Source organism: Doryrhamphus excisus, linkage group LG6 (genome assembly GCF_037039965.1).
Source record: "Doryrhamphus excisus strain RoL-2023G ecotype Guam linkage group LG6, RoL_Dexc_Guam_v1.1, whole genome shotgun sequence".
Lineage (NCBI taxonomy): Eukaryota > Metazoa > Chordata > Actinopteri > Syngnathiformes > Syngnathidae > Doryrhamphus > Doryrhamphus excisus.
This window is the reverse complement of record NC_136362.1, coordinates 15813771-15825047: the sequence shown is the minus strand read 5'-3', so window position 1 is coordinate 15825047 and position 11277 is coordinate 15813771. Positions and strand designations below refer to the sequence as shown.

Sequence of the window (11277 nt, the reverse complement as noted above, 5' to 3'; positions counted from 1 at the left end):
AGTAGCCTGTGGGTTCAGGGGTTTGTAGATTCGAGCCCAGGCGTGTGCATGGGCTGGACCGTGCGGAATGACCACAGTTACATTTGCATGGAGTATCTTTGGCTTTGTTTGACTCCCTCTCAATATCCCAAAATGTGTACTATGCAGTGGAACCTCCAAATTGGATCCGATCCATTCAGGCACATCGGTCGGTTAGTACTTTTTAAGTGTTACTAACAACCTTGCTGTGGGCGGAGTTTAGAAACTTGTAACTGCAGTGGAAGGAGAGCCCAAAAACAGCAACAAAAATAGTTCTTCAAAACAATAGTTGTCTATGTTGTTCAGCATAAATACTATATTTAGTATGTCCAGCTTTACATTAATGACACTATTGTGGGATCGTAACAGGGAGCTGGTGAACTAGCAGTAGTTTGCTGTCTGATCAGCTGAGTAGCTCACCAAATAATATTTGCTTCAACTCTTAGTATTTATTGTAACTATACAATTCAGACATGATGCCTGTATTGAATGACAAATTAGTGCAAACTAGCATAAAGAAAATGTTTGAGCGCAGATGTGTTTTGTAAATAAAGTACAATTGAAATGTTGACAGTCACCATCCATCCATCCATTCCATCCATAACCATAATAAAAACACAAAACACAAATAGCTCACCTCTACTTTCTTTTTGTCAAAGTAGTTTTAATAGTGATGGAAGTTGGATACTCTTATATATTAAGCAGGACAGATTTTATAAGAATTGTTATTGTATTATATTGTATTGTATTATAGAACTGGCATCAAATTAAATTCAGGTTTGTGTCAAATACACTAAAAACAAAGGCACTGTATCTAGTAACGTAATTAAATACATCCTTATAAAATAAAAAAATATTACTATAAGAACATTATTATGAATTGTATTAGCTTAATAATGCTGGTAATTGCACAAACTTAGCATTTTAAATATATTTCAATACATGTTCTGCATTTAGTAGTTAACAAAAAAAAATCTAGTTGCAGAAACTTGATAAAATTACTTGGATAATTAATATTTCCACCTTGGCTGAATTTCTCAGGTCTCCTCCCCACCAACCACTGAACATGTCTGGGCAAATTGGAAGCTGAAAGCAAACAGAAATTTCCATTTAGAAATACATTTTGCAATGCACAGATACAAACTGTCATGCAAGGTAGAGTATCATGCTCTGCTTCAGAATGCCACAGAACATGTCGGAATTTATCCTAATTGAATCACCGCACCAGTGCAACACTCACCACCACTACAGACAATGTCCAATTATCTTGCTACTCACTTGTGTTATCAGCTATTTGGATAATAATGGCTGTGTGTTTAGCAATTTTAGTGGATATAAAATCAATACTCAAAATATCCAAGTTTAATTTAGGTAGTATCGACCCTGAGGGGTGTGTACAAACTTTTTTGAGATCTGTGCAGGCAATTTAATTAAGTTACTCACACAAGTGCAAAAATAGGGTGTCCACTGTAAAAGGGCCCTATCCTACATTTGCACGTTCTCAGATATATGTATGTATACGTTTAACTCTTGTACTCTTGTTCTCCATGATGTGGAAAATGAGTTTGTGTTTTTTTAAGTTATTTTTAATTCTTGTGAATTGCCAGGTATGAGAACTTCATAAGATTTCCACATGATCTTGTGAATATGTCACATAAAAAATGTCAGGTTCACGTATGGCAACTTAGCTACCCTGTGGTAACTTGCAACCGTTGCTCAGTAGTTTTGCCGTACTGCTTCTCCATGTACTGACAGAGCAGAAGATGTACTGCATGAACACTGAGTTCTTTACTTTATTTGCGTGCTCTTTGATGGGCCAAATGAAAAGCTTTGGCAGCCACAACGTAGAACACGGGCTGCCTATTGAGTACCCATCCATTTTCTATGCCGCTTATCCTCACTCGGGTGGTGGGTTTGCAGGTGCTGTCTTTGGGCGAGAGGCGGGGTACACCCTGGACTGTTCGCCAGCCAATCACAGGGCACATATAGACAAACAACCATTCACACTCACATTCATACCTATGGACAATTTGGAGTTGCTAATTAACCTAGCATGTTTTTGGAATGTGGGACGAAACCGGAGTACCCGGAGAAAACCCACGCATGCACAGGGAGAACATACAAACTCCACACAGAGATGCCCAAGCTATAGAGTACATTGGGTTATAAATATGAATGAATAGATGCATCTATTGGACAGATGTCTTGTCGTGTTGATGGCTGTCATGCATGAAACTTAATCATAATCCAGTTTTAGGAACAATTATTAATGGAAAAGACAACATAGCGTGTTCACATGTATACAGGATATTTTGTTATTATTTGGAGAGGCTGCTTCACATGTGTTCAGATCATGCTTTATGTTTAAATGTGTTTACTTATATTTTATAAGTCATTATTGTGATGTTGGATATGTTTTGGGGCACAGCTGGGAGAACGTTTGCACTGTCGCTGCAATGTGATTGTCAGGTTGAAGAGGTATAACAGCTGTCAAAAGGTACGGGCAGGAGTCATCATTGGGAAAATGCACCATCCATTTTCATGTGTTTGGCCCCACCATTAGTTCGGATGTTGACTGGGCTCTTTGCAGCCTCAGAGCTGCTGTTTGTGGGGGTCATTATTGAGACACACAACGCCTAAATTTAGACCCCCAAACACATTGTGTACATATACAGAGGAGGTGGAGGAGAGAGGAGACTGAGGAAGGAAGAGCATTCGCATACTTTCCCTCCCCCTTATCTCTGCAGACAATGCAGAAATTAAGACGAATGCACACCGCAGCTCCCCAGATAATGACCGGGGCGACAGCTTATCTCTCCGCATGGAGAAAGCTGCAGGACGGGGCACTGACGCTACCCGCATTGCATCACGGACACGACTGCCGGTACCCCGCTGTCTTTCTCCCACATAAATCGGCAATATAGAGAGAATTTTTTTTCGCCCGGGAGGTCCAGTGCTGCAAGAAGACGCCTCGCTGCTGTGCGCAAAAGCCGTTAATTACGCGCAGTGCCGGTAACTTCAGCGCTCTGCTTAATGGATTGTGTTTGTGGAAGAGGCCGGTCCGCGGCATCCACTGGGATCTCTCGCTCGTATAATCTGCAGCCAGATCACGTTGGACATTAAAGAGGGCGCCACAACCTGTGGCTGCGCGCGCCCTTGGTTCAACTTATTCTATCCTGAGAGGTGAAATGGACCGATACAGCTGACGATTTGGAATCCGTAGCGCAGGGGTGGAAAGGTGGTGGGAAAAAGGGAGGAAAGTCATCCCAGGGGAAACGTAAGTATTTTACATTCTATAACGGTCACTGGCTCATTTGTTGTTTTTCCAAAACTGTCAAATCTGCAGTCAACTTTGTCCACATCTCTGCTCAAGGACAAATGCCATGGGAAGGTCTGACTGAGATATTGGCTTTATTTGCTGCTATCTGATTGCTGTTTCTCTCGCAGAGTGCTTGTTCTTGGAACAGGGATGGTTTACATTCGAGAAACTTGAAAACGAAAGACACAGGTGGTTGTACACTATGCAGAGCATCCATCATCCATCATCCATCCATTTTCTATGCTGCTTGTCCTCACTAGTGGTATGCTGGAGCCTATCCCAGCTGACTTTTGGCAAGAGGAAGCCTACAGCCTGGACTTACTATGCAGAAACAGTTGTATATAACCACAAAAATACTCAAATTAGCATTCTATGTACTTTCAGAAGTATCTCTTTTCAATAGAAGAAACAAAATTACCTAATTTGTGCCCTTAAATAATATAACAAAACTGTTTTAAGCATAGTTGGCTACACTCCACCAAAATGTCCTGCAAAAGGTCACCTTCATGCACATCTGTCACGTAGGAGTTTTGTGTGCTAATGACAGAAAACTATTTTCATAAAGAGACACTGCAGGTGGCATGCCCATAATATACGCCCTGTGTTCAGATGTTTAGTACATTTCTTTAGAACCCTGTGGAGATGTTATTATATGGGTCAGTGTGCTTGGGCTCAAGGCTGCAGAGCACCTAGTTCCTTTTGCTGTTGGGTCACAGTACCTCGGTTAGCCTGTTTGTGGCTAACACGAAATCAGTGGCACCCTTCTCTGCAAAGAGATGATGTTAAAGCCAAACATAGTAGAGCACATTTACATCAACTCTTAATTGGTAGTCCCAGAGTGCCTACTTAGTTGGTTTTTCACGTGCCCATTGTCCATACCTTTTGAACTGTTCATCTGGCAGCACGGCGTGTGCTGGGTGTCTGTTTTCACCTTGCAAAAGATCAGAGCGTTTGATGGGAAAGCCTGTGAGCAGATAACTTGTTTAATGCGATGCCGTATTTTTTTTCACTCTATGTTCTATAGTGTCCCACTACAGTATATCGGTGGTACATTCTTTAAATAAAATGCTTAGAATGTGCTTGTTGCTTTTGGGAATGATCCCAGTTACAACTTTTTCCCAACAGAGGGCATGAAGAAACACTGTTAACGCTGTAAGTGTGAAAAAAAGCCCACTGCATACCAAAGTACCAGAGATGTGCAAGAATGAGCATCTCTGAATTGTGTGACCTGAGCCAGTGGTCTCCAAACTTTTTCCACCGAAGGCCGCATACTGAAAAATCAAAGCGGCCATTTTGATATTTGTCATTTTGTCAAGACTAAATTTAACATTACATGTTAGAGGCCTTGGAGATAATGTCAGAGAGGCCAGACTGAGATGGTTGGGGCATGTCCAGAGGAGAGATAGTAAATATATTGGTAGAAGGATGCTGCGTTTAGAGCTGCCAAGAGGAGGTTTATGGATGTAGTGAAGGAGGACATGAGGGTAGTTAGTGTGAGAGAGACAGATGCAGAAGGCAGGAGATTGATTTGCTGTGGCGACCCCTGAAAGGAAAAGCCCAAAGATTTTGTTAAGACTAAAACCAATGCAAAATGCTAAGATGTTGTATACAGTATATATTTTTAAAAAGCAACAACAGTTCAACTTCTTCTTGTTATGCCTATTTAATCTTTAATTTACACTTTTGCTGTTATGTGTAATTATATTTTTAGAATGAGCAGTGGGGCCGCAAATGGCCTGCGAGTTGCACCTTTGACACCTCATGTACTGTATAGTGAATGTTTGCGGCACTTGTGAGCAATGCAGTCCTGTAAAATGTTCCTCAAGTGTCTGTTTGGCAAGCTGAAATATTTATCATGTCATAAAGTTTGTACAGTCAACCCTTATTTGGTGTTTGTCTTTGTCAATTTATGTTGATGATAATTGTATCGGGCACAGCATGTTAAATGATTCACTGACCCATAAAGCCATTAAGATTCACCGTGAATTACTCTGCCCAGGTTGCTAATAACTGAGCTGGGTCAGACTAATAAAATGTTTTTACCCGTAAACAAAGGTGCTATGTTGCCCATATATTTAGAGAGGTTGATTTCCTTTTTGGTTTAGCATAAAACCCCAGTAAAGTTGTTTATGGACTTTGCTTTGTGTACTGGGAACAGCAAAGGTCCTTCCCAAAACTGTTAAGTAACATTGAGCCGACACTAAAGTGCCTTGCCCAACCCCAAATAGAAAATCAATGGACTAATTGACTGGGAGGTGTACTTCTTTCTACAAATACTGTAAACCCTCCAGCTTTCCTTTCTTCATTTTCATGCATCTTTCTTGGTTTGTTACCCAAGATCAATGTGTGAATGGAGAGAATGTGTTACATTTGAATTGGCAGCAAGACTTATTAAAAATGCAGATGAGCAAAACAGTAGCTGGAAAGTATTCCTGCTATTCTTCATTCAGTCAACCACTTCAAATCAAAACCCACTGATTGCCTTTTTGGTTTCAAAAAGTAACACAGTGTTTGACTTTCATTCAACAGCCGCTGTTTATTCTTTTGTTGGGCTTGCATCAATTTGAGAGTGTTTACAAATGGATACACCACTGCTTTAGTCATGAGGCCTCACATGATTCATCAGGGGGAGTACTCAGCCAGTGAAAACAGTCGTATGTCTTTCGACTGGAGAAGACAAATTGTAATGAATGTGCAAGGGTTCTAAAAGGCTGCTAAAATCTTATCCTGTGTTGCATCAGTTATGATCGTTGTGTGAAACTGTATATAAATGACAATGTGAGCCAACATTGGAACTCAATAATTGTTTTTGTGAGCGTTTATCAAGGTATAATGCCTGACAAATTGAAGCCCCCATCCCTAGATGTGTATACACTCCATTGATATAGGACACAATTTTTTTACTTTTAAAAAATCGGAAAAAGGAAGCTTGTCTTATATTCAGGGGCTATAAAGTTATTCATGGCGAACAAACGACTTCTCCTCAAGCCAGTCAGAGCTTTTATTGCTGTCACTCATGCACACACCAGTGACCTGGAGAGATGCAGCCGTGACGAGATCTGCCGAGACCTGCTGGGAAAAAAGTGTCTCAAAGGTTGTTAGCAAGTTGGCAAACAAATGGGGAGGGGGTGGTTATGATGCAAATTTTAATATAATGGTGATCGATGAAGCAGAGCCAACAGCTGTGTGTATGTGTATATACAGTATATGTATGTGTGTGTGTATACAGTATATTAGTTCTGTTAAGAAATAAAAAAAATAGAGACATTAATTATGATTTGGAATTAATTTATTTCCTGGCAATTAATCTATGTTTTGATCTCACATAAACATTGTTGAGAATAGCCCTCACTTTGAAGTATCTTCATTTAAATTCATTTAATTATTGCGGCAGATCAAAAGATTGATACATTGGTTGTCAATCATCATTTCGTCATAATTTGGTCTAAACAGAAACAGATAAAGATTTTATAGTCAATTTAGTATTTCATATAATATTTAATTTATATTTAGTAGTTTTAGTTAAGTTCTGCTTTCAGGTTGATCCATACCGTTCACTCCTAAAGAAAAGTCTTGGAATATGCTTGCGGCTGCACGGTGTGTGAGTGGTTTACATGTAGGCCACAGTCAGGAGATTGCAAAGACGTGGGTTCGATCCTCTGCTCTGCTTTTTTTTTTTTTGCATGTTTGGAGTTTGTTCTCCTCGTGCTTGTGTGGGTTTTCTCTGGGTACTCCTCCCACATTCCAAAAACCCAAGTGTTTCAAACACCTGGGGGGATATTGCTGTGTTCTTTTGTCAATCTCTAAACAATTTGAAAATAAAACATCAGAAAACAGTACAAACATGTTTCCGAGCAATACAGGTATGAAACACTGAAGTGTTTGCTTTACAGTACTGTAGACGAAAAGAAAACAAAAATGTCCATCAATAAAGTGTCCGACCCCCCAAATACCTGTGGTTGCCAGCTGAGGTCCGGTGAGCTCCAGTTATAGCAACTGTACTGGAAAATTTCCATTAGCACTGGTAGAGAGAAGAAATAAACTGCTCAATGACAGATCTGTCTTTAATGGGTATTTATTCTGCAGAAGGGAAGACAGTTAAAAACAGTCTGCTGCAAATGTTCCTCCGAAGGACAGAAGCATAGTTATGCAAACATTATCAGGACTTTCTCAAGTGAACCTGTTAACATGGAAACGCCATTGGATAAACTTGTTTTGGAGACAGAGGGGTTCAAGCCACCAGCAAATAGTCACAACAAAGCATAGGCTGTTCTAGCAGGAAATCAGTCTGACCTTAATTAGCACATTAGCAGGAATACTGTATTTGTTCATATCAATTGACCTAATGCTAAAATTGGGTTGGCCGAATTCTCCACCACAATGTTAGGCTTGTTGTTTTTTTTTTCACACAATCAATCGCAGATCATAACATACATGTTGCTGATTTTGATTCAAATTGTAGTCCTGCACGGTGGCTTGCATGATGAGTCACTGGATGCAGTTTTCAACACCTCGTCAGCCTGTCGGTGGCAGATTTGTTCAAATACGGGGTGTTCTCAAGAGTTTTCAATGACTCGCTAAATTGCTACAATCTTCACTGCTAACGTTAGCTTTGGCTGTACTCGTGACGAGGGGCTTGAGCTACTTCGGTTGTAAGCAAATTCAATTTGACCAAGAAGGCATATCACTCTATTTTTATTAATGGCGCCGTTTTTTGTACATTTCTCATTCCTTATGTTGCTCTATTTTCTCCGCTCCTCACTTGGTCCTCCCGACTACAATGGAAGCCTGCAGATGCTAGCCCTAACATAATGATAGACAATCAATGTCCACTTCAGGGTGTGACTGACTATTGTTTTCCAACCCCAACAACTAAAGCACAAACAGCCCAAAAAAGTAATAAACTATTTTTTTTAATAAAAAAAACTTCTATCCATCCAACCATTTTCTATGCCACATATCCTCACTAGGATCACGGGTATGCTGGAGCCTATCCCAGCTGTCTTCGGGCGAGAGGCGGGGTACACCCTGGATTAGTCATCAGCCAATCACAAGGCTAAAAAGGAAACTTGCATCCAGGAATTGTAAATTTAGATAGACTCCCTTTAAGTTAGGATATTAAAAATTATATTAACACGGAAGGTACTACACGGTGGACGAGTGGTTAGAGCACAGACCTCACAGCTAGGAGACCAGGGTTCAATTCCACCCTTGGCTATCTCTGTATGGTGTTTGCATGTTCTCCCCGTGCATGCGTGTGTTTTCTCTGGGTACTCCGGTTTCCTCCCACATTCCAAAAACATGCTAGGTTAATTGGCCACTCCAAATTGTCCATAGGTATGAATGTGAGTGTGAATGGTTGTTTGTCTATATGTGCCCTGTGATTGGCAGGCGACCAGTCCAGGGTGTACCCTGCCTCTCGCCCGAAGACAGCTGGGATAGGCTCCAGCACCCCCGCGACTCTCGTGAGGAAAAGCGGTAGACAATGAATTAATGAATATTAACACGCAATATGTATATATATATATATATATATATACAGTGAAGAAAATAAGTATTTGAACACCCTGCTATTTTGCTATTTCTCCCACTTAGAAATCATGGAGGGGTCTGAAATTTTCATCGTAGGTGCATGTCCACTGTGAGAGAGATAAACTAAAAAGAAAAATCCAGAAATCACAATGCATGATTTTTTAACAATTTATTTGTGTGATACAGCTGCAAATAAGTATTTGAACACCTGTGTATCATCTAGAATTCTGACCCTGAAAGACCTGTTAGTCTGCCCATTAGAAGTCCACCTGCACTCCATGTATCATCCTGAATCAGATGCACCTGTTTGAGGTCGTTAGCTGCATAAAGACACCTGTCCACCCCATACAATCAGTAAGACTTTAACTTGTAACATGGCGAAGACCAAAGAGCTGTCCAAAGACACCAGAGACAAAATTGTACACCTCCACAAGGCTGGAAAGGGCTACGGAGCAATTACCAAGCAGCTTGGTGAAAAAAGGTCCACTGTTGGAGCTATCATTAGAAAATGGAAGAAGCTAAACATGACGGTCAATCTCAATCGGAGTGGAGCCCCATGCAAGATATCACCTCGTGGGGTCTCAATGATTCTAAGAAAGGTGAGGAATCAGCCCAGAACTACACGACAGGACTTGGTCAATGACCTGAAAAGAGCTGGGACCACCGTTTCCAAGGTTACTGTAGGTAATACACTAAGACGTCATGATGTGAAATCATGCATGGCACGAAAGGTTCCCCTGCTTAAACCAGCACATGTCAAGGCCCGTCTTAAGTTTGCATATGACCATTTGGATGATACAGAGGAGTCATGGGAGAAAGTTTTATGGTCAGATGAGACCAAAGTAGAACTTTTTGGTCATAATTCCAATAAGCGTGTTTGGAGGAAGAAGAATGAAGAGTACAATCCGAAGAACACCATCCCTACTGTGAAGCATGGGGGTGGTAGCATCATGCTTTGGGGGTGTTTTTCTGCACATGGGACAGGACGAGTGCACTGCATTAAAGAGAGGATGACTGGGGCCGTGTATTGTGAGATTTTGGGGAACAACCTCCTTCCCTCTGTCAGAGCATTGAAGATGGGTCGTGGCTGGGTCTTCCAACACGACAACGACCCGAAGCACACAGCCAGGAAAACCAAGGAGTGGCTCCGTAAGAAGCATATCAAGGTTCTAGCATGGCCCAGCCAGTCTCCAGACCTGAACCCAATCGAAAATCTTTGGAGGGAGCTCAAACTCCGTGTTTCTCAGCGACAGCCCAGAAACCTGACTGATCTAGAGAAGATCTGTGTGGAGGAGTGGGCCAAGATCCCTCCTGCAGTGTGTGCAAACCTGGTGAAAAACTACAGGAAACATTTGACCTCTGTAATAGCAAACAAAGGCTACTGTACCAAATATTAACATTCATTTTCTCAGGTGTTCAAATACTTATTAGCAGCTGTATCCCACAAATAAATTGTTAAAAAATCATGCATTGTGATTTCTGGATTTTTCTTTTTAGTTTATCTCTCTCACAGTGGACATGCACCTACGATGAAAATTTCAGACCCCTCCATGATTTCTAAGTGGGAGAAATAGCAAAATAGCAGGGTGTTCAAATACTTATTTTCTTCACTGTATATATATATATATATATATATATATATATATATAATCATGAAGTAAATCCACAGTGATGAACAGTAAGCGCCACAGATAACCACTTCTACAGCACAGCACTGTGGATGACTGTCAGTAAGGCAGGGAGGTGGTGTTAGGCAGTGGGAGCTGCAGGACCTGCAGGAGTCTGCAGCCTCACACACACGGGCTGCGGCGGCTCAGCATCGCCTGGCGTCATGATGCGCAGAGAGGAGCCTCTGTCATGTGAGACCTGACATACTGTATCATGGCGATCGGCGGGTGTGCGTCCTCCACCGAGCATTAATTAACTAGCTCTTCAAACTCGGGAGGGTCTTGGGTTTGTTGACCTAACGAGGATGCCGCGGCCATGGTGAAGAACAAGACTGAGAACCAGACGCTTCAATACCAGCAAACTTTGGTGAGTTTCATCATGACTTAATGGATGATGTTATGAGGAGGGACAGTTGTCTGATTGTCCGAGTGGCTGACTGATCACTAAAGCACTAAAGTGTGTTCTGATTTTTAATTGGACATAGCATTTACGTTCTGACCTGTTGATTTTATTCTATGGAGTTTTAGTGATTATCCCCTCTGGCTCCCAATTCACCTTGAGCCACAGGTGTTGTATCCCTATGCCACCCTACCGACGTGATTAATTCCTGTTCATTAAGATTCCAGCCTTCCATGTCAAATGAGTTTTCAGGTCTTAAATAAAAAGCAATTGGAGTAGGCTGATTACTTTGCCTAATGGCCCATTAATTGAAATACCTCTGAAGTATAAGAGTATAAAGT

At 41.3% G+C, this 11277-nt stretch overlaps 1 protein-coding gene across 6 annotated transcripts in view; it reads left to right on the top strand.

Moving 5' to 3' along the window:
- The first annotated feature begins 2723 nt into the window (after positions 1 to 2723).
- Positions 2724 to 11277, top strand: part of clcn2a (chloride channel, voltage-sensitive 2a) — a 48671-nt gene continuing 40117 nt past the window's right edge. For 5 of the 6 annotated variants that reach the window (XM_058067260.2, XM_058067257.2, XM_058067256.2 and 2 more), the window contains exon 1: positions 10683 to 10903. In XM_058067260.2, coding sequence (XP_057923243.2) covers positions 10853 to 10903 — 51 coding nt within the window. In that variant the 5' untranslated portion in view covers positions 10683 to 10852. Of the gene's footprint in view, positions 3296 to 10682; positions 10904 to 11277 lie in introns of those variants that run through there. The other variant, XM_058067259.2, reaches the window with a different exon arrangement.